Below are 27,463 nucleotides of genomic sequence, written 5' to 3'. Positions count from 1 at the left end.
ATATACAATCTCATCATGATTTTACTTTTGTTAGGGTGAAAAATAAATCTGAAAAAAAAGATGACTGTGAAATGGCCTGGTTTAATTCCTTGGGTTGCTTTAGAAAACATTTAATGAAAAGATTCCAATATATTGGTGCATTGAGGCTAGTTTAGCTTGTGTCAATTTTCCTGATGATTTTGACTGAATTAATTTATCTATAATTGACTAACTTGACTAAATCAATCAGGGAAAGTAGTGAGCTAAATTTGAATCCTTAAATTATTGATGTGGAATAACCTTTTAGTTCATGAAATAAAACACACTTCAACTTTTAAGATAATGTGAAACTGAAGTTGAGAATGCAATAAAATCTAGAAAGAAAAATACTGCAAATTCCTTGATGTTACATTGACTCTGAAAACTGAAATCTCAGTACCGCTAAGAAAATTGTACCGAAATTGAGACACCCAGACCAGGGATCAGAAAACTTCTGTAATGGGCCAGATATTGTAGGCTTTGCAAACCATATATAGTAGTTTTTGCTTCAATCACATAACTGTGCTTACAGTGTAAAAGCAGCCATATGTAAACAAATGCATTTGGCTGTATTCCAATAAAACTTTATTTATGGACACCAAAATCAAATTACAATTCCACATGTCATGAAATATTCTCTTGATTTTTTTCAGATAAAAGTCATTCTTGGTTCATAGGTTAACCAAAAACATACAGTGGGCTGGATTTGGCCTATGGGCTTTGGTTTGCTCACCCTTGCTATAGACTAACGAGCTGTAGCAATAAGCTGTGACCTTCAAGACATATCAAGAATGTCAGTGACTCATTCCCTCTTCATTGAAGTGTCCAACAAAATATCACCCATGTGCTACACTTTACAAAAACAGTTTATCCTGAGTTTAATGAGAAACCACTGAACATACCAATATTTTGGATCATTCTGCAAAACTGGCTTAGACTCTTCAGAGTATCAGTGTTATGAAAGACTACAGACAGGAAGAATAAAATCACAGGAAATTGTTCAGGAGTAAAACAACACAAAAACTTTAAACAATAATATAGTCTTTGTTTGGTTCCAAGATAAAAGAAAATACATTATTTGGGCTTGTAGAGAAATTTTAATGTGGATTACCAGATAATATTAATGTTACCAATGTTACATTTCTCAGTGTGAAGATGGTACTGTATATTTGTAAAAAAAAAAAAATGCCCGTGTTCTTAGGTGATATTGCTAAATTCTTACAAATGAAGTGGTACACACTACACAGGTGTGACCATCACGGTGGGTCATTTCACTCTATTTTGGTATTGTCCTCTAATTTGTATCCATGAATCATAGAATGGGTAAAAGTTAAGCTGTATGAAACAATCAACAAAATCATCAAACTCAGGTTTTTAAAAGTCGTAAATGTAGATTATTCTCTTGTTGCCTAAGATGCATATTTATTTAGTAATCAAAAATCTTAAAAATACTCTTTTTTCTGTAATTAAAACCTCTTCACCACTTCTAATGGTCAGATCCAAATTATTTTGCATACTATTTTGATCACCAGATTTTGAAAATGTAGAATAACTAGATAAGAAACAAAGTAAATATGGGCATGAACATTATAATCACGATATTCAAGAACATGAAAGGCACTTTCAAGAGAAAAACTGTAAACCCTTTGGAGATAGAAACCATATTTTAGTTGCCTTTAGTTATATATCTGATGCTGAACACAGGGCCTCACACAAGTAACCATTCAGTGGACGCTGAATGACTGAGTAAATAAATGTAAATGAATATATGAAGGAATGAAAACACATTGTTTTGTAAGGATAGAGGATGGGTTTGGATTCAATGTAAGGAAAAGATTCAAGATGATTCTAGCACTGGACTCGGTCACTGAAAGAAGTCGTGAATTCTTATTGAGTTATTTATTTATTTATTGAAATTTACAATAATAGAATAAACATATTTTGAATATACTTTTAGAGAAAACTTAGCACTTAAATATCCACTTTTCTGTGAGTATTATGACGACAGTTCCTTGGTTTGTAGGAGTCTGTCTATTAACATTCAGTCAGGTTGAAATGGATCTGAAAATCATGACACATGAAGGGTGGTTAGAGGAACAGTAGTTGGGAGAGAATGAGTAACTGGTCTCAATTATCTTCAGGACTGCTATGAGAGAATGGAAAGGAAAAGTACTCTGAGCTGCTCTGTACGACAGAATACGGATCAGTAAAGGTGGACCTGGGGAATATTCTACAGCCTTTCTTTAGCAGCCTATGAAAGAACAGTCTAACAGCGACACGCCCAGCAGTGGAATAGTTTGCCTATTGCAACAGATAGCAAAACACTGTCACAGGCAGCGTTGAGACTGTTTTTATGGGTAATTGGGGTGGCAGCATCTATGCGATATGTGAATTGAGGCTACTCCATGTTTTCCAACCAGAAAGGGCATCATTCAACCAAAAAGTCAATTTAAAAATCTGATGTTACTAAGCAGATAATTAGTAAACATTTTCAACACCTCAAACTCTGAAAGCACACAAGAGATAAATAGAACATTGCAGTCAATTCATTCTTGAATGTTTTACCAATAAAGATACAGACTTGGCATTAGTTATTATCCAAGAAAAATTTAGGCTATCTTAGAAGGTAAAATAATACCATAACCCATTAACTGCAGTCCAAAATACTCATAGGTATTTAAAAGACTCTAGGATTTATTCTTTCTGTACATGCCAGGTCACTTTTCCTGTGTACTTTATTATTGTCTCAAATCTATCTTATTTTCTATAGCTGCCTCTTAACTAGACAATTATTTCTAATCTCTTCCCCCTGAAATCCTCTGGGACACTGCAACTAGATGTCGGCTATAACCCCTTTAGAACAAATTACTATTTAAAAGCCCAGAATGAGTCACCCATTAAGAAACATGTACGGAAAAGATTAGTATGAGGACACAAATATAAATTAAAGTGGTAGGAGTTTAGATAAGCAGTGTTTAAATGTTCTTGGTGCAATGCTAACAAAGTCTTAATTATAAATAAAATCAGGTGCAAAACAAAGACTCTACAAGGCTTCCTTACTACCTAACATACCACACACCAAAGTTCCAACTTATCTTCTTCAAAGGACCTCCAGGAAGTCCTCTCCCTCGGCCTTTTCTCTCCTATTACCCTTGGAATAAAGCTCTGTTAATACTTTATTGTCTAACATTCCGCTCTCCCCTAACACTCACTCTTCTTCTTTGTCTCTCTCTGTTGTTTCTCTCTTGATTCTTTTTCCACTCTCTTTGCTCTCTTCATCCCTAAGACAACTACCGCATGCCATCTGTGCACTGGCTTCACCCCCGAACGTGGGCACACCTCCTGAGAGCAGGGCCTTTGTTCTTCCTTGCATTCCCTGAATCTAGAATAGTGCTTTGCAGATACAAGATGTTAGTGAACTATCTGTTGAATGAATGATTGTCATTTCTGTGGCTATGTGAATCCCTAACATTCTTTCCTTTTTAAAAATTTGACATTAATTGATTATACATTGGATGTGATTTTAGATTGCATTATATCTTTTTCTAGTCATGTTCATGTTTTAGTGTAGGTTCCTCAAGATGAGGTATATGTCATCCATGTTATTTAACTCAATACCGTTCAGCAAATTTTTATTGGATACCTACTGTGTGTCAGGCACTTTAGTAGGAATTATAAGTTAAAAACCATATTTAATAAGAGTCAGTAAGACCAAATGGACTTTTTCCTCTGATGATTTTTTACACAAAATAAATATACCTGAAATCTATGGTGTAAATAAAAATAATAATAAAATTTCTGTATCTTTATACCATCTTTTTATCAAGCCTGTTCAAAATAATTATTTAAAATAAATTAAGACACACAAGATATCCAGAAATCTAACATTAAGTCATTAGTAAGTAGAAATAAAAGATCTAGTGTAACTTTGAATTAGTTTAGGAGAACTGGCCTTTCATCATTTTCTGTTTCAAGATTCTCTAGAGGCTAGAAAGATTTTGAAAATCATAAAGGTTTCATGTCTAGTCTGTAGTTTAATTTTAAGCTTCTTATACAATATGGATATTTTGGAAGCTGCTACATGTTATATTTTCTTAGAACCAGATGTGACAATTTGGTAAAGACACAGGTAGAAGAGATCACTAATTTTCCTTTTCCCCCAATAGACTTTTTATTATGCCAATTTTAATTATCATGCAATCTAATGGATTTAAGGCTTATATTTTCCACATCACTAGACAACACAAACATGAAAGCATTTTATACTGTCATTATACATCAATGTTTGTCCTTGGTTATACATATATACAGAAATTATTCACACATCTTAACCTTGCTATTTTCTCTTTTCAGACCAACATAGTTTTACCTTGAAAGCAGCTTTTTAATAAATGGTATAAGAAATACAGCAAGGCACACTTTAAAAAAACTTTTCTCATTATACTTCAAGAAGCATAAAAAACCAAAAATGTTGTACATAATTTAAGAGTAGAAGGTCACCAATTTATAATATACAACACTATTATAGTTGTTTCTTGAAGTGCTGCATAGACTATTATTAAAATTAAATAAACAGAATGGTGGTTTTAAGAGTTACTTAATTTTGAAAGAAAGACCAATGTTTCTTCTTTATGCTGTAATCAAACCAAATGCTGGCTTTTCAGGTAAACCTCTTTCGATAAACATAGGCAACATACCATTAAAAAAAATCCAGATTTAAACATGAAATTGATCAAGTACTGGTAGGGATGTCATTCCAGACAGGTGTGTTTAGTGGACCATCAACTTGGTGAATGGCGGAACTTTAAAGAGCAGAAGGGGAGGGGAGGAGGCAAACAGAAAAGTCTCACTGAAGAGAGCGGGTCGGTAGAGGTAGCTTGGGGTAGGAATCCATGGGAGAACAAGCAGCTTTGCTGAACTTCAAAGACGATCACCGAAAGAGAACCAGCGCACACATTCAGATCACAAGGCTCCTGTGGACAAACTGCATTCCGAAGGAAGATTCATCTTGGGATAATCAATGTGACAAACGGCAGTGAGGGCATGATGAAACCGGAGACAGCCCAGGGCAAGAGGATGAAGCCAACCCTGAGTTGTAGCCAGACTATCTATAAAAAACAAAAATGTGACAAAAACAGTTTCAGAAATGTCTTTCATTTGTAACACCGAGCCCTTTGAGGAACCTCTGAAGGCTACCATTTTGAGACTGCCTCCTGATGCTCTGAAATAAAAGCCTACACAAAATGTAAGTAAGATTTCCATAGCCCAAGATTCATAATTCTTACACAAAATATTTTCGTAAGAGGTGGGAAAATATATTGTTTCTTTTAACAATGTATAATATCAAATAAAACAAAAGAAACCAGGTTTGGACTTTTCTCTGTGTCATTGGTGAGTGGGTAACTCAGTTTTAAACACTCAAGATGACTTCAAATCTATGTGAAAATATGAAGCGGCTGATGCCAAGTGATTAGGGAAAGTATTAACAATGATTCCAAGACTAAGAACAGAAGTTCTCAGATTTAACCCTCATTTCAATGACTTTATGTGTGACCTTGAATAATTCCACTATCATCTACTGATGAACTATTCATAATGTTGTGATAATCCTAAAAGTTTCAGTCCCTTGTCTGTAAAAGGATATAACTAAGACTTCTCACTCAAATGCTAACACATTTTATTTAAGGTATATAGCATTGTGAAAAGGAAACTGATTCAATTATTTTTGTACATTTGATGGCTGGTATACATTTGTGCCAACCTCAGTCTGTTCTGCATATTTCTAAATGGCTAAAATCAACTGGTCAAACGTGAGGGATATCTGAATTCTAGGTTTAGGCAATATAGGAGGCAGTTTTTTTTTCTCTCACTACCTCTTGAAGCAGGCTTTTGCTAGTCTGAGTTTAAACTGAGTTCTGAAGTTTGATAGCAGTGGTTTTACTGCCTATCTAAAACTAAATATTTTCATTCTCTCAATGTTGCTTTCTCATTTTTATACAATCTTGTAACATATAAAATCTAGAAAAACATTAACAAAGGGCTTCTCCAGAGCCACAAGAAGGTGGGGTGCAGGGAGCTAAAAAGTTAACAGGAACAGGAAGAGACAGACAGATGGGAACAGATGTACCAAAATTTGGTACAGTTAAATAATGTGGTAACTTGAAAAAGTGTGGTACATTGTTCAAATGCTAAAAACATGATTCATCTAAAAGCTGGTCACTGAGTGGGAATCCTTAGGTGAGGGAAATCTGGTCTCACTAAGCAAGCTCTGGATAATCAATTTTTCAATGTGGTCTACTTGGAAACAGGGGCATCAAACTGGTTGAGTCACAAATTTTGTGTGAGACAGACAGAGGTGGGGGCAGGGAGAGAGAGAAAGAGAGAGGCTATATCCAATAACATCTTTGTTATTTACCATAGCGAGTCTTGTTACTCAGAAATGCTGGGTAATTAAAAACACATCCACTGGAATCTTGACTTATTGAAGTGGTTCTCTAGTTAAATTTGATAAGATTATACTTGTATTTTCCAGTTAAAAACTAATATGCAACCCTAAATGTAGTTTTTTGCTTTCTTTATGGGTTGTTTTTGTTTGTTTGTTTTTGAGGCAGGGCTTCATTTTGTAGTACAGGCTGGCTTTGAACTCACTATGAAGCTCAGGTTGGACTTGATGATTCTCCTGCCTCAGCTTCCCAAATTCTAGGGTTATAGGCATGTGCCACCACACCCAGCTGCAAAGGTAGTTTCTTAAACTTGAGTGGTCATCTTAGGAAAATATCAAACAGTGTCAACCCAATTTTAAAAAATGGGAATTAGTGTTCCTATGAGAAATGTTTGCTCTTATAGCCTTCTCAGTGTGAAAAAATCAGCGGCATCACTTTTAACTGTAGGGGTGTATATTTGAGCACACATAAATACAAATACTTGCCTAAAATCAACAGACCACCAACACACACAGACCAATAAAGAAGGAAAGACTACAAAGCTAAAAAGTTCTAAAGAAAATATATGCATTCTATGTAATGCATCTCCCTACCCTAAAAAAATTCGTTCTCTTTTACACACACACACACACATACACACACACACACACACACACACACACACACACACACACACATGCATGCACCACAGAGCAAATCAAAAAACAAAACAAAAACAAAAAGTATACACTGGCTGCATATGATGAGTTAAATTTTTATACCAGCCTGAAGTTTAGGGTTAAACCATTCATCAAAGATCAGAGGCTTATGATGAGGATTATGAAGAAATAACTGTCAGAATACAGCAAAAAGATTAGTGCAAAGTACATCTCTTAGGCAGGTCCTAGGAGACACTCCAGACATACATTATATGCTTCCTCCAAATTAGGCAGAAAGAGCTGGATCTATCCAGTTACCTTGCCTTTGATATGATTTTCTGGAACTGACCTCTCTATTTTTATAGAAACATGACACACAAATGAAAATAGTGAAAAGCACAGCAGTGTGCCTGGAACTCGGTGCAAATGCATACTGTTAGATCATGTTAAAGCTTCTCAAACAGTTTCAGCAGGCTTTTAATTAGAACACAGTAAATAAAAACCTTTTCAAATATTGTGTGAAAAAATTAATTACTGTTATAGACTTTATCTTCTAATTTATATCTCTTCTGGATGAAATTATAATCATTTTATCACCTGTGAATTTATTTCGGGGAGAAAATTCCCAGAAAATTGAATTAGGTGAATCATTTTTGCCCTCATAAAAACAAAATTTTAACTGATGGTTTTCAAATGGGTTTCAAAAGTAGAGCTTTCACTTTTGCTTTTTTGAATCTTGCAGGAAAAATAGCCTCCATAAATAAGCTCTTACAGATGTAAAACCTTGTATTTACCAAATAGCTTTACTATATATTCCTGAGTTAAATACTAAAAGGTTGTCAGACATTTAACAAGTACTGACTGATAGTACTTCAACAATGTGTGGACATTTACATTCAGGAACCCACTGTTAATGACTAGAGGAAAATTCAAGCATTCAGTGTCCACATGACACTGAAGAACCAAAGGAAAAAAAATCCTGAATAGAGCCACACTAAATATGGCTGCTTAAACAACTCCAGGCTTGATAACAAGTCACTTGGGGGTGGTGTAAGTTCTGGAGAAGTAAAATTGTTGTTTCTATCTTTGCCCAAGATAGGGCCAGGCATCACTGGGGTGCAACAAAATTTTGCTGAGTGATTGATATTTTTACACTGTTCCTGATTGCAAAATGTGAGGATTACACAGAAGAATCAGCACATTCCCTTCCCTGGTGTCTGAAGATGGAGGGGTTCATTATTTACATTTCATTTCAATTCTATGTCTCTGTAAAGGAGAAACGAAACTCCCAGGGGATCAAGAAGGCAGAACGCATTCCAGAGCTTTCTCCAGTGCTGGAGTTCTGGAGCCCAGCATGACTGGTGGTGATGAGAGGGTCACAGTCACATGACATCATGCTCAGGGTGGTGTTGCTATCAAGCTTTTCTTCCCTTTTAGAAAACAAATTCAGCCAGGCTCTACAGTCTTTCTGTGGCAGTTGGCAGAGCCAGCAGTACAATCGATTCTAATAGAACTTGTTTCGAAGCAGCTTATTGAATTGTAGTTACTCTCTCTTAATGGTCAATTTTACTGCATACTGATGGAGAACGTGATTATAGGGTGGACACGACTCACAGAAGATACATTTCTCTCTCTCTACTTTTGTTCTCACATGCAGCCAATTGTAAATAGAGTCTAAAACACATATAATTAGTTGAGTTCTATTAGTACATGGGATGGTTTTCTTCAATTTTGCATACTGAATTTATTTTTAGGGTATATATATGATATAGATTCCCCCCTCTCGCCCCATTTCTAACTGCTCTGCACAGAATTACACATTTTAATGAGCTTAGGGCACAGGTGTTACAGAAAAAAAAATAATGATGTTTGCCATTCATCTTTCAAATTAAATAATGTGTTTTTAAATAGTAACTTTTTTCATAATACATTATGGGAACAACATTTATCTGTCACATTTTAAAAGATGTATTTGTAATAAATGTAAATTACTTTTAGAAAATCAGTAATTAGACTCATCAAAAAATAAACAATCTGCCACAAAAAAGATAATCTTTAGCACAGTTAAGTATAATAACTGTTATTTGAATAAGTTAACAAATTAGGGTAGATTGCTTCTGTAATTCATTTCCTATAGCACGAGTTTGGGTTACGGCATTAGGCTTCTGGAGTGGGGGTGGAGATGGCATTAGACACCTTGCACTTTGGTGAAATATGACTCTCACATTTGAAAGCTCACATTTTTTTTTCTTTGAACTTGATTGAGAAAGCATATTTATTACTGGGGCTTAGAAATGAGAAATAACAGAATCTTTGTGTCACTTTTAGAGATACATCATCATCTCAGAATTATCAATCAATAGCTGTCTTATTAAATATGAAGAGCGGAAAGACTTTCTTAAAAATATTGATGAAAATCAGCCTGTCACCTTCAGGCAAAATTCAGAAATTCTGTTTTTATCAAGACACCATTAACTTGTCATGCATTCTTTCTGCATTTGCTTTCTGTGCCTGTTCTCAATCTGTGTGTGGATAAATAAAAGCCTCTTCTTTAACATCAACTTTCCCCTCCTGTTTGAATTCTCAGACGTGGCCATGATTAGGAGCTGTGACAGCACAGCCTTCCACCAGGGAAGCAAATGTGATGATAGTTACACTAGACAGGAGCATAAAAGGAAGGCCCAAATCAGGAGATGCAGCCTTTAGCCTAATCGCTGTTCATCTCCAGGCATTGAAGAGACGGGCAGCTCTGCACAGGGAACTAAGGTAAGGAGCGTTGCTACTGTGCATGCATTTTGATCACAGGGTATGACCACCATTTGGATAACTTCTTTTTCCTCTCTTAGTGGAAGAATTTGAAACCTTCAATTGTTTGATTACATCCTCAAATTTTATACTTAGCTTGCAAGAATCATGGAAAAAAGGTAATGTCACTAAAAATGTCAATTTTTACACAGTTTTTCCTCTTTTGTCTCACAGATACTTTCATTGTTTGGAGTATTTCTTTCACCTAAATGTCTCATCCTGGTAAATGTGTGCCCATATTCAGTCATTCTACTAACCTTTTCTTCTATGACACTTTTGTTGATGCAAATTTCTACTTTATAGGAGGACTTATACATACCTTTCAATGAGAGGATTTTCATGCTTGGGGAGGAGTTACATTCTACGTATGCATATTTCCATGTGGTTCTGCAGAGAGATCTAGAAGATTTTCTTCACAGGTTAAAGATTTGGGGCTGGGATGCAATGGAGTTTTGTCTTTTAGCTGATTTGCCTTCAGGGAGAGGTCCTGAACCTTAGATTTGGCTGAAGCAGTGTTGTGCTCTTCTGGCACTCCTGATTCACCTGGTTTTCCTGAATTCTCCTTTTCACTATGCACCTGTGAAGGAATAAACTCAGAGTTTTCTGCATACCTGCTGGAAGTCTGGGGAAAATCATCTACTTCCTTTCTAATGTCAGCTTCTTTCTGAGGGGGAGGTATTGGAAGAGGCACCATGTCTGTATCATTAACTAATAGAGAAGTATCACTGAATTTAGAAGAGTGGGGTGTCGCTTGTAGTGGCACTTTAGTTTCCTCGGGAACTGAAGATTCATCCGGAGGAGTGTTAGAGAAACAGGGATCCTCTGAATTAGGGTCATTCTCAACACAGGCCTCAAAGAAACATTCAATGTCTTCCTTTTCATCTAAGCCAGAGTCGATTGTGTCTAGCAGCAATGGAGTATTGCTTTTCTCTTCTATGTAACTGGTGACCTCCCCACAGTCACTGTCATGAGATGAAAGGGATAAGTAGGAATAAAAGTCTCCTTTTCTCAAATGGATGGGCCGGTGAGAATGTTCTAATACTTTTTCCTTGATTTGAGTTAATGAAGTGGGAGCAGGCACCTCATTTTCAGGTTGAGATTTACTTTTTAGGGCTGTTGAAGCCATGTCAATAATTTCTTTAACAAAGTCATGTACAGAACAATCTTCAGCATGTTTTTGATGGAAAACATCTGGCTTACAGTTGCAACAGGAAACACTGCCACTGATAGAAGAGGTTTCCTCGGTTTCATTTGGTTCAAGTGCGGGGCAGCAACCAGCAGAATTTTCATCCACACTTGATGTATCATTAGAAGAAGATTTCGATACATCACAGACTTGTCTGTTGTTAACTCTGGCTTCTAAAGACAGTTCTGGGCAAGCTTTTGTGATGGCAGTGCAATTGGCCCTCTGATTTTCAAAAGGGTGGTGATTTGCACAGTCCTTTGGAAGATGTCTAACATTTGGAGGACCAAATTCCTTTCCAGCAATATTCGAATCATCTGAACCATCTATAGATGCCTTATACTTGCAGAGCTCACTTTCTGGAATCTTCTTCCCACTTGAACTAAGATTCTCTGATGAGTGTGAACTTTCACTCAGCTTATCTTTTGGCTCTTCTGGAGTACTTTCAATATTGCCATTTTCCATATCTGCCACATGTGGATCTTTATTAACTTTGAAAATATTTTTCTTGTTTTCACTCTTTGTTCCTAACTCGTGCATATGGGGTGAATTCTTACTATTTCCATTATTTTCAGAGAGGCATTTTATGGAGTCATTTAGAAGGGTCTCAATATTTAGGGTATCAGAGGAATTGGTCACTTCATTACTGCTTACATCTTTATTGCCCTTTATTTCTTCACTGAGATTACACCGTTTTTTATCTCTTGTCAAGGAAAGTTTTGGCCTAATCCAGGTCTGTAACTCATTCTTTATATAGTCTAGTCCTGACATCAGGTTGCATTCTTCATAAATTTCATCATCTGTTGCAATGCTGGAGTCATCATCCTCATCTTTGATACAAAGTTCTTCTTCAGTCAAGGTGAGCGTAGAGCTCGAGAGAAGGTCACTGTCATCTTCATCATCAGTGCAAGCAGAGGTGCATGAGACATTAACAATCATACTGACATTCACATCACTTTCATCAGCTACAGAGTGATTAAGGCGCTTCCTAAAAGATGCATTTGATTCTGGAATCTTGTTCTTGTGTAACACAATGTCCTCTGAGCAAAGAGAGAGTTCATCACTGCTGCTAAGTTCTGTGAGAGATGCTGCTGAGTCTTCATTGATAGAAGATGCTATGTCCAAGGACATTTGGCCAGCATAGGACATCTTTTGGGAACTGCTTTGAAGAGTGATATCAGAAACACTTCGCTTTATCTTTTGTTCTGAGGGACTCTGGATATTTTCCAAACGATTCAGGAGATCTAATGTCCTTTTACTCAGTTCACCAACTGAGCCACTGCTCACACTTATGTCCCCAGAGCTGTGACAGCTAAAAAGATCTTCATTGCTTTTATAGGATGTCAACCAACTTTCTAAAGAAGTACTTCGCTGGAGGCTGTCACTGCCATTTTTAAAGACACCCAATCCAAATAAATCGCTGCCTGGTGAAAGGGACTCAATAGATGAACTACGAGATAAAAGGGAGAATTGTTTGGCATTTGGAATGCCAGCAAATGCCTTCTCTATATCACCACTTTTATATGAGCTGCGATCCATTTCATGGGGTGCATTTGCCAAAACCTTTTCGTGGGGTGGTGCATCTGGTTGTAACTCTAAAGCCTGCTGTTTAGATTTGCAAGATTTTTTATCAAAATAAAAACCACAGAGAAGGTGATCCGCCACATGTGTCTTTTCACTCTGTGACTGTTTCATTATCATTGGTAATTTGAGTTTTGAGCCTTGAAGGTAAGAGTAATCATAAAATGTAAACACATCATGTTTTCCTTGTAATTCTTCTCCCAAACAATCAGGGGTATGTTTGGTAACACTGTTTAAATCTCCAACTTTTCCATTTACACTGCCCACTGGTGAAATGGATGACTGAGAGCTATTTGGAGGCTTACAGCATTTGTCCTCATCTATAAATTTTTGCTTTAATACATTAACTGCATCTCCCACTTGTGAGTCCAGATGTCCAGGGTGACTTGGGGGCCCATCCACCGCACTGAGCAAGCACATTTCTGAGTTGGTAGTCATTTCAGTGTCTCCTTCACTGACGATTCCACTCTCACTGCCAGAATTCTGGCACATGTCTCCACTGTGGCATGGGCAAGGTTTTACCAAATTGGGACCTCCTAAAATATCTGGCAAAGATTTGGTAGATGAAAAGGAAGAGTCTTTGCTAAGACTCTTAGTCAAAACACTAGGCTGTGTCATGCTAGTAAAGTTTGGATTGTTTTTCAGAAAGGGCAGGTGGTTGTCCTCGTAGAGTTCAATATTGTGGAGGCTGTACACCTGATAAATATGTGGACTGCAGGGTGCAGTGATATTCGAGGAATACTGAGATCCCCCATGGTCTCCTGTCCCTTCCTCATGACCAGGATCCTCATTACTTGTCTCTTCACACTTCAATGAAGGAATTACAGGTTGGGGTTCTTGATCGAGGTCAGTTGATTCTTCGTTCAAACTAATTAATTTGTTACTTATATCTGTTTCATCCCACTCCAGGGCATCTTCATTCATCCCATTTAGGTCCATCAAACCAGGATCAATCACATTCAAAGTCTCCTGTGAAAGGTAAGAGCAGAAATGGGGAATTAAGGAATATGAGCATAAAAATTTTATGCATTCAAAATCTCTTGGAAGTCAGGAAAGAAAACTGTACAATACATGGAATTGAAAGAGAGCAGAGTCATTCCTTTCTCCCCCTGTAGAATAACATCCTAAAATTAATGAAATGGGATTTTTCTATCAAGTAATTTGTCACTGAAGACAATAACATAGATTAAAAGGTAATACTGTTAATAAAATTTAATTATGGAATTAATCTTTTCTAACTGATTTTGCTACATTTTAGGTCTTGGATTGGGTTGGAATAAAACTTCCAGGTAGATTTAGGTATTTAGGTAATAGATTTAGGTAATAGAATAGGTATATTCGCTGTGTGTAATCTCAGGACTAAGGTAGGATTGCAATGAGTTCAGAGCCAACCTGGCTACATACTAAGTTCAAGGACAACCTGAACTACGTAGTGATACTCTGTCTCAAAAAACAAAAATCAAAGACAAACAAGCAAGATATATTCACCATCATATTATTTTAGCTCCTGAATCCATGTGAATCTGCAGACTCACATGGCAAACTCTCTCTTGCCTATATTCCTGGGTTCTCTATTTCAAGCAGCTTTTGCCTAGGGACTTAGGGAGTTATAGCCAACAGACAGAGCCATCTATCAGCCAGAGGTTCTTACCTATCCTCTCTTCTTCTTTAAGAGCTTCTGCCCCTTAAGAAACTGAGCCTATTTCCAAGTAAACACCAAATGAGCAACGCTGACTGGTTTCCACTCCTAGATTTTCTGTGACCCTGAGTATTCCAAGGCAGTTGCTTGGAACACATTTCTCAGTTTCCCTCTTCCTCAGTTTCTCTCTATGGAAGAGCTTATACTTTGATCTTTGTTCCCTGGTCTCATTACTATCAGTCTTGCCTCTGTTTCTTGGGAGTTTCCATTTCCATCTCTCCTCCAACCCCAGAGTAATAACTACCTGAAGAATTTCCTGATTTCTAAGGGTGCAGTGGTGCAGACTCCCTACCAATGTTTTCCACCTACTTACTTGGAAAGATTGATCTTTCTTTGGACTTCCTGGTTTTACCCCTAGTTAGGTAGAACTTAACACATTCTGGTATACAGTACTAAATAGTCTTCTGGACCCTGTCTGTATTCCTTCACCATCTTTACTTGTGATCCATTTGTTTGGATTCATGTCAGAGCCAAGAAAGGTGATTACCTGTCAGTCTGCCTATCTCTCTCTCTCTCTCTCTCTCTCTCTCTCTCTCTCTCTCTCTCTCTCCTGCAGCTGCAGGCCCTGACAAGTCCTAAAGGGCTCACCTGGAGACAGAAATACAAATGGAACTTTGTAGCTCAGCTAGCCCAGTGGATGGCCATGGCTCAATGCAAGCAGACTGGTTGAAACACCGCCTTTGCTACTTACTAGTTACACAAACTTGAGAAAATTGCTTAACTTACTTAGAACTAGTCTCATCACTTGAAAAATAGGGTAACCCTATCTTTCAAGGTTACTATGATTATTAAATGAACTAATGATTTTGAGTTGCCCAGGAGGCAATCAATGTTACATAACTATAGTCTGGATAGTAAAAAAAAAAAAAAATCACAAAAAACAAGATCTTAATAGTCCAAACTGGGCATGAACTCAAGGTGATCCTCCCACCTCAGCCTTTCATTTGCTGAGATTACAGGAATGTGCAACTGTTCCCAGGTATGTACAGTTCTTAATATATGTAGAATTGTTCTAGAGTTGTCTCGGATCAATTCATAAAGTATTCTTCCTGCTTTCCTCATTTTTTCTTTCTCACCATTTCTTCCAATTTGGTATTAAAACTACAAAGGTGTTATGCCATGATAAATAGAGGTGTTACCCCATTACAGGTCAGCATTTTTGCATTACCAATCAAAATTATTTGAACTGTCTGGTTGAAAAACAAGTCATGATGTTTATATTCTTCAATCTGTGGGAGAAAGCTTCACTTGCAGCATAGTAATGGAACTTTCCTTCAGTCCTTCCAGAAACTATTAGCTAAAGGGTACCACACAAATACATCGAGTATAAGATACCAATTACTGTTATATTATACTGTTTATATGTGATTATCTGTATAGCTTGCTTAAATTTAAAAGAATCTAGTCACAATGTAAACATCAATTAAGGCATATTTTAAAATTTCCTATCAGAAATCTTTCTGCTGCCAATAATTACAACAGTTAAACTAGCATACCAGAAATCATCATAGTTGCTTAGGTATGGAGTACACTGATCATGATGAATTTTTACTAGAATTTCTGTTTATTCTTTGCTTGCCGATAAAGGAAAGTACTAATCATCAGTTTTTATGGCCAATGAATGTTAAAACCTTGAGCTGTAGGAATCATCAATTAGTCTAATCAAACAGTGTATTAATTTCAAATATTATCTTGGCTGACACTCTGACAGTGCTAATAAATAACTGAACTGGTCTTTCAAAGGAGCTTGTTTGTAATTCTGGTTGACTTTAACATTTAGCAGAATAGATCTTTCTATGAAGATCTCAAACTTTGGGACTTATGTGAAGATGCAGAAATTATGCCACCTGGATATGCAGAACTAAGTCTATATGACACCAGCAACTCAGACTGATCTTCTGTGATACAGTCATGACCAAAGGCTGCCTCTATGGCTTTACAAATTTAAGCCTTAGAAAGTACAGAACTTAGAGCAGCAACTAAAGTAACAAATCCTTTGCTCAAAAAGTACTTGGACTGGAACATTTCCATAGGAAAAATTAAACACTGGGATATAATACCATTTTTTCCTTATCTTTCTTGTCATATAAACCTCTTAAATTTCTTGTGATTTCTAAAACATCTTTGTATGTCAACTCCAGAGAATCTCTGACAGGATCCATTAGGAAATCATTCACTTCAGACTTTAAACTTTCCTATATTAAAGAAGTGCTACTCACTCTGCCCTTATTTTCTTCTTGCTTTAAATTAAATTCTGTCACTATTTTCAGTAAGAATCCCTATTTTCTAAGGATTTAACCTCAACCATAAAACATACCCTGAGGCAAGAAAGTCGGAAAGTTGAAGGACACTAGGGTATTTATGTAACTAAAAATTTTCTTTTTGGGGAAAAAAGACACATATACAGAGATATAACAGATGGGAAATTATTGGGGCAAATGTTCTGTGTGATGATAGCTTAACATAGATAATAATGGTCAAGCTAAATAAGCTTTTGTTTTTGTTGTAGTTTTCTGTGACAATTTTTTTTAAGGTACAAATGTTTCTGCTTTTCATGAAGTGATAAATCCAAATAGATTTTTCTGAAACCAAAAGGATAGTGAATAGTGAATAAGACTCTAATGGCGAGCCTGCTATTCCAGAAATAATTCTGTATTAAATTAAAGTAAATTAATTTGTATAAAGGTCTTTCATTTATAAACTTACTTCAGAATTCTGTTTCAAATGATGGTATTATATAAGTAATTACATAGACATATCTCTACAGATTGTTTCAAGAAACAAGTGGAATTAATTGGTGCTAGCTCATTTTATACATTTATTATTGAAGGCAGGTTATTTAAATTAATACATACAGAATAGAACAGAGAAAAGTAACTAACAGTGGCTGGAGAAATGGTGATGAGGAGGATGATGAGGAGAAAAGAAACAAGATTTGAACTGGAGCAAGCAATCCATATTTAATTAGCATCCTCTGTACTTGAATGACTTCAACTGAGTTATATTTCCCAGGAATGCATTTTCACGATTTCATAAAGTTTTAGGTTAAATGGTGGATGCTCATAATAAATAAAAAGAATCGAATAGAAAAATTTGACATCCCACAGAAAAACAAACGTGGAGATCTGATATAGCTGCCTCTGGATTTCTTTAATTTCCTTTAACAAGTTGAGTTTCTTAAAAGACTTGTCCTAAAATACTTTAAAATGAGTAGGATAAACTGAATGTTCCAGTCAAACTTCTGGTACTTAGAATGTTTAAAACCATTAGGGTGACTTGCAATTTTTGTCCTTTCTGTTTTTTATAGATCCAGAACTTTAATGAGCAGTACCACATGCAAAAACTTTGGAGGAGAGGTTTATTTGGAGAAAGGCAGTATGAGACAAAACAAAAACAAAAATACAAAGAGCATTAATTGTAACTGAATAAAGATGTACTCATTTACCAGAGTATGAAAAGCAGAACATACGGAGATTTGAAGGAGCAATGGGGAGACAGGACAACATAATACAGATCAGGCTGGGCAAATGCACTCAAATTCCAAAATTCATAAATTTACTCTGCTCTTTTTGGTGTAATGCTTTTTTTCTCTTTTTTTATAATATGTTTTTAAGTGCCAGAGCATTTGACGTATAATTGTTCTACTAAATTAGACCTAAGAAGAAATTTTATGAAAATGGTGACAACAGCAACAATAAACCATAAAGAATTTAATATCAGAAAGCAAAAAGATAGCTTTTAAAAGAATTCTGAGTTTATAATACTTTCCCTCTTATTAAGCAGAAAATGATTCAGGGTAAGCAATAAATATATAGGTGAAAATTGAAATAAGACAGAAAGTATTCACTAAATCAGCCATTTTGCAGACTGGGGAGTAGAAATTGAAATAGAGTGAGGTTGGAAACCTAAATCCATCTTTCTTATGTTAACAATGATCCTGAAAAATTATTTAACTCCTATAAGCCTCACTTCCAGCATTTGAATATCTAGGATAATGTCAGTCCATTATGTCCTCTATTGGGAACTTTAAGTAAGAAAGTATATGTGAAGTCCTTTGGGAGGTGCTGACACAGAGTTGGGGTACCATGACTGGCGGCTGGCAGCATGTATTCCCTATGTAGAAGTGAGTGGAGTATAGTATATATGAACGCTAAATAATCTTAATAGTGTTTGCATGAAGACAGGTGGTTGGCTGACTTTTCTCTTTAGTACAACCACATGCATGCAATTTAATAAAATACACATTGATTAGGCCCTTTGTTATCACTGTGCTACAAATGGGATGATACATTTCCTTGCATGCCCCAGTTGGGTTTACCTCAGAGGAATAACCAAATGAGAAAAACACCTGCCAGGCCCTCAGCAAGGCTCATAGCCCAAGGACATTTTATTTTCTGAAAATAATTTTTTTTAAAAAAAAGCAGGTCCATTACCTGTGAAATTCTATCACAACTGACACATTACAGCAATCAAATCCTTCTCACTACCTATCAGATTGACAATAATGTTAAAGTAACTTGTCTCAGCTCAGAAAATGCTTTGAAAGTCTATCTCACATTAATGATCCAAAACTGCTCTGGTGAATGCTCTTTTTCAATAACAAAACTGATCAGAAACTCAAAACAGACAAGTAAAATCCAATCATCTCACAAAACTCACTCAAATGAACACTGACTTGGACATATTTCCTAGTCTTGACTACACAGGTGATTCTGAAATCACTGAAAGTGAAAAACTCAAAGACATTGTTCTCATGTAAGTTTTGTAACAGAAAAAATTGCCTTTGTCCTCAATAAGGACTGAGGAAAGCAGAAGTAAAGGGAAGTGGGGATTTTCCTTCCGTGTGTTAATTTCATAAGAACAAGGGCTTTTTCTGTCCTCTCTCCATCCAGCCCCAGCACCTAAAACAGTGACTGCGTAAAGAGGAGTCTCAAAAAATTGCATTGAGTTATAGGAAGAAAAGATTTGCCTGTGGTATCATGAGCTATTGAGGGAACTGGCAAAGGGCCTGAGGTTAAACCAGGCTGGGGCAATGGCAACAGGAGAACCTGACTTTCAAGTTGGTGGCCCTGCTCCACTATTTGCGTGAATAGCCTTGAAGACATATTCAGTGAAAGAAGCCAGACACGAAAATTCATGTACAATTATCTCTTGGTATCCATGCAGGATTTCTTTCCCCTCAGGATAATAAAATCTGTGAATATTTAAGTTTCTTATACAGAATAGGGTAACATTTTCCTATAATTGTACATATCCTTCAGAATATTTTGAATCATCCTTACATTGCTTACAATTGCTGATACAATGTAAATATGATGTAAGTAGTTGTTATACTGCATAAGGAATAATGACAAGAAATAACTGTACAGATGTAATTTTTAAAAAATATTTTTAATTCACGGTTGTATCTGGAGATGTGGGTGCTACAGATTGTAGAATGCTGACTATGTTGTATGATCCCATTTATAGCCAGAATAGTAGATATTCTGAAATAGGCCACTTCAGAAATAGCCAGAACGGGTAAATCTACAGAGACAGAATGAGCACTGGTGGTTTTCAGGTGCTCTCAGGAGGGAGGGATGGGAAATAATTGCTTAATAGCTATGGGATTTCCTACTGGGGTGATGAAAATGTTTTGGAAGTACAGGTGGTAGTTCCACAAAACTGTGAATACACTAAATGCCACTGAATTGCTCAGACAGGGACAAGAGGAAACAAGTACAGGGAGCTCTAGAGAATAGCCTGGAGGAGTCCAGTTTCCAGGGCAAAACTGAGCAACCCGCAGCACAGCCCTGTGGGGCAGTTCACCACCTTTCTGGTCCTCTAGCACCAGTCTTGGGAAGAGGATAAAAGTGGAGAAACAATGCAGGTCATGCAACGCTGTGTACAGAAAACTCTATAATTGTAACACCTTTTCCCCCAATCCCAGATCTAGTAACTTATTCTATTTAAGAACCACAGCAACAACAAAAAAATTCTATTTAATACTTCTGATTTGATTCTGTTGTGAAAAATAGAGTGTCAAAAACATGAATGCTATGTAAGTGAAAAGGTACAAGGTTTCAGGAAGGAATTTGTCAGAAGCAAGCAGAATAGGCAAAATACAAACACTTTTTTCTTCCCTTTATTCTTATAGCTTCAGTTTCACTGAAAGGTCTGCTCCCAGAGAAGTACGGTTCTGATTAAGAAAATATAATGTAAATATTTTGTATTTGTTCCAGGTTCTTGCCCCAGAGTTTCTAAATCTCTTGGAATTTTCTGAATGATAGGAGTCATTCTTGTTACTCAAAACAAAAAATCTTTTGGTCACACTTCAGTTTATGCTTATGAAGTAACGTAGGTAGGTCCCCTCCATAACCTCAGGCTGGGGCTGGTCACTTTGAAAATCAAATGATTAGAGGGTTAGAACTTTCGCTGCCACCTGAATTTCTCTGGGAAGGGGAGGGCAGGAGTAGAGATTCAAACTCTAAGGATGTATTGATGTGTACCTGTAATGCCAGGTATCTGGGAGGCTGGGGCAGAAGGATCACAAGACTCTGTTGCAAAACAAAACAAAACAAAACAAAACAAAACAACTAAAAAGGCAGGAGAGACAAGGCCCTGGGTTCAATCCTCATTATTGTCAAAGACAAAACAAAACAAAACAACAAAAATTTTTTTAAAGAATTAAATTAGATGAGCCTCCTGATTGCTGAAGATAATGGAAGTGTCACAAAGGTGGTGTACCAGGAGAGGCATGCAAGCTTCTCTTCTAGCCCCTGCCCCCTGCTAAATCTCCTTTATCTGGCTATTCCTGAATTGTATCTTTTTATAATGAACTGACAAATACAGGTAATACATTTCATTATGTTTTGCATGTCATTCTAGCAAATGACTGAGCCCAACAGGGAGTTGTGGGGATTTAAGGTCTCTCAGGCAGAGTAGGATTTTGAAAATTGGCATCTGACACAGGGGCAGCCTTGTGAGATGGAGCGTTTACGTTGCGGGACCTGGCACCAAGTCGAGGTGGACAGTATCAGAACTGGATTAAATGGGAGAATGGTATGGAATACAGAGCTGCTTGATGTGAAAAAATCTTACACATTTGCTATACATATGCATATAGTATCTATACAGAGAAGCAATATATTTGTGCCAATAAGAGAATTTAAACATTTTATAATTTCCAATTAATTCTTCAATTTAGTAATTTTAGTTTTTGGTCATATTAACTAAAAGTAAGTGATTCAGATGAATGCCTTGTGCTGATGCTTTTTCTTGAATCTCACAAAAGTCATTATTCATGTTTTTGGAGGTTTTTTAATGGTTTGTTTTTGGAGATAGGGTTTGGCTTTGTTGCCCAGGCTGGCCTCGTGCTCCTAGGCTCAGCTGATCCTCCTGCCTTAGCCTCCAGAGTATACAGCTGGGGCCACAGTCCTGTGCATTCACACCCAGCTTACAGCATTCAAATTTGTTAAACAACCACTATAGGAAGAGTTAGGTGAAGAAGTAACTCTTAGTAATAGAAACTAATAGTACTATAGTACTGTAGTACTATAGTAATAGAAGTAACTCAGTAAATAGAAAAATAAGCTACTTCCACTGGCAAATTATTACCTTAGCTGCTGCTTAGTATGCAAACAACTGCCCATTTTTATTACACTAGAACAGACTGCACAGGTATAGTGTGTTTTTCTCCTCTCATTCACTATTCTGTGTTTGCCTAGAGTTGTCCTCCAGAGTTTTAAGAAAGTTATCTAAATTTAGAAGTTTTTAAAAGTGGACTTTTAAAAAAATTAAGAAGAGGAGTTTAATTTGATTTTTGTTTGTTTGTTTATTTAAGTCAGGGTCTTGTCTTGCTGTGTAGTCTAGGCCGACCTTCAGCTCATTATGTAGTGCAGAATGGCTCCAAACTTGTTTTAATGATTCCAAGCATTTAATACCATGCTCGCTTTAGGGAGAGATTTTTAGACTAAGGAAATTTCCCTTTCTGATCTCTTCAGTCTCATGCAGAACCAAAACAAGTAAAAGGAAATTTTAAAAAACAGCCTTAATGAAGTGATTAAAAGCCAGTGACCAAATAGTATTGTTTTCTTCATCGGACCACATGGTAAATCTATTTGGATGACAATGAAGGACTCATGTGCCAGTTGCATATGATTTTTCCCTTATGATAACATCTGGCTTCACTTTTCTGGCATTGTTCTAGTTGTTTGGTGTTTGCTTTTAGAATGGCAGGAGTAGACAAAACATTTGAGTTTTGTGCCCCTGGATATAATTTTCATCTCACCTTTGCCTTAGGGCAAAGGATACTCCTCCCTCCTTTATGATAATAATATTACATTTTTTAAAAAAACTTATAAATTTTAAAACCTACAAAACAGTAAAGAAGAGATGAATAGTCTTAAAATGAAGTCTTTTTAACACACGAGTTTTTCTGTAAAGTAGAAACCTTCAAACTGATTCTTAACACAAAATTCTTGGCATGACCCTCAGGTAGCTAAGGCACAAGGAGAGCTTTGCCAGCAGGCTGAGGTCTGCCTGAAAAGCTACACATCAGATAACAGAGTTCACCCATTCTCAAGATTCCTGCCCTTCACAGAGTACATACAGTGATTTCCCCTTATTTACAGTTTCACTTTTCATATTTTCAGTTACTCTAAGTCTGCTGTGCTCTGAAAATATTAGAGAAAATTCCAGAATTAAAGAATTCAAAAGACTTCAATTGCACAGCTTTCAGAACAGCATAATGAAATCTCTCACTCTGCTCCATCCTATTTCCTCTCTGGGACATGAATCACCTGTTTGTCTGAGGTATCCACTCCATATAGGCTGTCCTGCCTGTATGTACATCACTCAGTACATGTTAGTTATTAAATCTACTGTTGTGATGTGGCAGTACTTGTGTTCAAGCAATCCTTAACTTCCTTATTAATGGCCTTATGACACAAAACTAGTGGCACAAGCAATTTGGATTTACCTAAGAGAAGCCATAAAGACCTTTTGTTAAGTAAAAAAGTGAAATTTCTCAATTTAACAAGAAAAAAATGTATGCTAACAATGTTAAGAATCTACTGTAAGAATAAATCTACGTGAAATTGGGATGAATGAAAATATGATTTGGGCTAGTTTAGCTTTCAAACCCACAAAATAGGAAAGTTATGGGTTACTGTGCACAGTAAGTGCTCAGTTAAGACGGAAAAGGATGTGTATATAGGAAAAAACATAGTCTACATAGGATTGGATACTATTCATGGTTTCAAACATTCACTAGGGGGTCTTGGAACATGGTTCCAGAAGAGAAGAGGGGAGGGACTACTTTATTTGTGAAGAGAACTTCATAACTATTCATTTTGAAGGAGGGTACATGTAGGGAGCCAACATGTTCTTAGTGTTTTTAGATAAACAGGGTATGGTTTGCATTTTTTAAAAAAAAAAATCTGTGACTATGATTACAACTCTTCATTCAGAGAAAAAAATAAGAATAATATGTTGGCCCCCTTGGATTAATAAATTCAGAATGACCCAAAATGGACACATTGTCTTAGTCTTTGTTCTATCTAATCTGTATCTGTCAGCTAAACTTGGTTTTTCACATTTATCAACTGATTAGCTAAAAGTTTATGCTTAAAAAACAGGTCAGCTATGATTCATTTTCTTGAGATGCTTTAATCCTGTTTATACATCTGATTTTATTTCATTTGATTCATATCACTGCTTTAACAGACTCTTATAAAGATAACTGCTTTTAGGTCTAATGGGGACCTAACAAGTCTCTGAATTGCTGGGATACCTTCCTGAAACTGTCACTGTTACCTCTACAAAACTGGCTGAAGAAGTTACAAGTTATCAGTGATACTAGGAAGTTTGTTTGAAATTTCAGGATAAATTTTCCTAGATGGAGGTAAATGTTTTCGAAGTAGGTTTCCAAGAGATTTTTATACTTCTATTCCTATTCTGAAATCCTTAGACACCTTAGAAACCTTGGATCCCAGAAGGCTTTTCTTTTTTTGAGATCTCAAGGGAAAAATACTAAGAATCCTAAAGTCCCAGTAAATTTCAAAAACTCATCTTGACAGGAAGAGAAGTTCTGATTGTGGGGTCTCATGGAGGCTCTTGAGAGTGTTAAATGTCAGGACCTTAATTCAACCTGTAACCCAAATCATAAATTTCCAAATCAAAGAAACGTAAATTTTAACCTAAAGAAATACGATCGCAAAATGTTAATTTATGTTGTAAATCTTTTTTAAAAAAACAATGTTAAGGGCTTAAGGTCTCTTTAATTCCCTAGAATTCTTTTGCAATATAAAAATTGCTCAAAGTTGGGTGGTGGTATATGCCTGTAATCCCAGCTCTGGGATGCAAAAAGATGGAAAGTTTAAGTAATTTAGCAAACTTAGTGAGACCCTATCACAAAATATTTTTTTTTTCAAATGGCTGAGATATAGCTCAGTGAAAAGACCCTGAGCTTAGTTACCAGTACTATAGGAAAAAATAAAGTAAAAAATGATTACCAATCCTAAACTCTAGGTAACAAGCCCTACACTTGGATATAAGCCCTAAACTCTAGTAACCAAGAGAATATACTGAGTTAAGTTTGCTTGTTTGTTTACTTATTTATTGTAGCCCTGGGGATTGAAACCCAGGCCTTTGTACTAAACTACCTCTCCAACCATTTTCAATTTTTTATTTTGAGACAGTGTCTTTCTAAAATGCTGGAATGGGCCTGTAATCCTCCTGCTTCAACCTCTCAGAGATTACAGGCAGTAAATTTAAAGTACAGAGAGGTGAGACACTAAGCAGCCAATAGAGCTAATTACCTGGGCCAAGCCTGATGAATTTACTACCTGCACTTGACAAGGGTGGCATTTGTAACTTATATCTCTGCTTCGCTTGCACTTGGTACGGTATAGAACTCCTTGTACTATATAAAGCTTGGGTGGTTGTTTTTCTCCTTTAATAAATAGAAAGGGATCAGGGAAATGTAATGCCAGATGACCTCTGCCTCTTCCAAATCAACAATATTTTTCAAAGGCAAGACATTCTGGCAAATGTTTTTGCTGCGAGTAGGAAGTACACAGAGCATTTGGATAAATAGCGATCTTTTCCATTTACCTGTAGATGGGTTCCATATTAAACTGACAAAAGCTTTATTTTTTCCTCCAAAATTAAAGTCCCTCCCACCAAATTAATAATTTTTCTTCATTATTTAGAAGAGTACTATGTTTGCTGTGACTCTATAAACTTTAGGAACTCATTTATTATGGTGCCTGTTCAGACCTTGCATTTATTAACACCGTATACCCATAAAATCCAGCTTTCATTAGCAGTAGGGAGGAATAGTCTCTTTCCCTTCACTAGGGAAGGTGAAACTAGAAAAGATAATTAACCATGAAACAATAAGGAGGCTTGCTGGGTAAGCAGTAGTGTGAAAACAGTTACTCTTCACAAAAGAGGGGAAATTAGCTTGCTGGATAAAAAAGGAAGTGTCAGATTGAAGACTGAAAGCCCTGCCAACAGAAGTAGATAGCTCTATGCATCATTAATGAAATTTTTTAACACTTAAACGCCACAGCTGTCCACATTTAAATGCATGTAAATGCCATGTGTTTCCAGAGATTAATATGCATGTTAAAATATTTCTTTCCTCTTTAACTTCTAGATGTTGTCTCTGTCTGTTTCATTTCACCTACTTTTTTTCAAAGAATAAAAATGCACCAGCTTTTTGGCTGCATTGTGTCCTCATTTCCGAAGCCCACGTACGCTGTGCATCCTGGAGATGGGCAGCACGCTCATTATATTTTAACAAACACATTATTTTACATTCGTAATACCCATATTTTAGTAAATAGAAAGTTTGTTTTGATTTTACTGCTTCACAGAGTGAAGACTTATGATGTGCGTTTCCTTTCAAAACTTCCTCCTGGAGCATTAGTGCTCCCTGAAGCAGCCCCATTTTGGCAGAAATTCAGTTCTGTGCAGTGCCAAAAGAAATAGAATAAACAAACACTGCTCCATGCAGCTGGTGAGGTAATTTACATATTACTGCACACCAAACATGAAGACCTGAATATGGATTAGAGCTACAGTGATGACACAAATGTCATATAGATAAAGAGAAACAAAATCCAACACATCACTGTTTATTTTACCACTGCTACTGTTTGAGCACAGCCAGAAAAAAAATGGCCGATTTTTTTTTTTTTTGAAATTAGACTCTTCTGTATTTGAAGTGAGTTCTTTCAAACTATAACCCCAGAAAAGAAAGGAATGGAAAGCATGATAATATTGAATCCCCTAATATTCTCTACTTTTTCTTTGTGCATTAAATCAATTTCACTGTGCATTAATTTGGATGACATAGGTTAGTGATCTTACAGAAATATGTTTTAAAGTGTAAAGACAACTGTATTCCTATATAGACCCCTTTTAAATATTGGTCATTTCAGTTAAACATTGAATGCTAACTCAGAATGAGGTGCTGGCCAAGGATTTAGCTCAGCGGCATAAGCGCCTGCCAGGCAAGTGTGCGGTCTTGAGTTTGATCCCTGGTTATGTGCCCTCCCCCCCCAAAAAAGATGGTGCTTTGTTAATGAAGTTTTAGGTCCTTAAAGTTCCCTATGGAAACACTATCTAGTAGGCAGGACTTGCCTAGAGTCCTCAGCTAACACGTCTTCTCTCCTTCCGGTACCTGCAGATGGCTGCAAATCAGTTGACTTCTCCTGACCTCAGCTAGATACACAGGTGTCCTAGGAAGAAAAGAACTGTCTCCAGTTATGTGTTGCTACAACCCTTTGCTGATTCTATGTTTGCGTTATAACACAAACATCACATATGGAAAGCTAAGAAAGTTAAGACAAAAGTAATGGTGATGGTGATGGGAGGAGAAAAAAAGAAAATGTGGCATATTTTAGTATCCGCAAAATTAAAAAGTATTTATCCTGCATTGGTCAAGGCTGGCTTTTCTTTGCATGCAAAGGTGCTCTTGAAATGGGAAGATTTTAGGAGATTATATCCCATAATTGTCAGGAGTGATTCTCTAGACTCTTCTTGCTTAAGTATAAAATGTTAAAGTGAAAAATCAGAGCCATGTGGGTGAATCTAAGCAGTTAAATAT

At 36.5% G+C, this 27,463-nt stretch overlaps 1 protein-coding gene across 5 annotated transcripts in view; it reads right to left on the bottom strand.

Annotated features, from left to right (window-relative positions):
* Positions 1-586: 586 nt before the first annotated feature.
* The window catches only part of Akap6 (A-kinase anchoring protein 6), a 466,251-nt gene continuing 439,374 nt past the window's right edge, over positions 587-27,463 (bottom strand). For all 5 annotated transcript variants that reach the window (XM_063246541.1, XM_063246546.1, XM_063246550.1 and 2 more), the window contains 2 exons: positions 10,224-13,637; positions 587-5,126 (listed from right to left, as the gene is read on the bottom strand). In XM_063246541.1, coding sequence (XP_063102611.1) covers positions 10,266-13,637 — 3,372 coding nt within the window. In that variant the 3' untranslated portion in view covers positions 587-5,126; positions 10,224-10,265. The remainder of the gene's footprint in view (positions 5,127-10,223; positions 13,638-27,463) is intronic.

Source organism: Cavia porcellus, unplaced genomic scaffold, assembly GCF_034190915.1.
Source record: "Cavia porcellus strain 051 isolate PalLab524CR breed Dunkin Hartley unplaced genomic scaffold, mCavPor4.1 scaffold_1, whole genome shotgun sequence".
In the NCBI taxonomy this organism is placed as follows: Eukaryota; Metazoa; Chordata; class Mammalia; order Rodentia; family Caviidae; genus Cavia; species Cavia porcellus.
The sequence above is the reverse complement of the archived record's forward strand: the minus strand, read 5'-3'. Positions and strand labels throughout refer to the sequence as shown.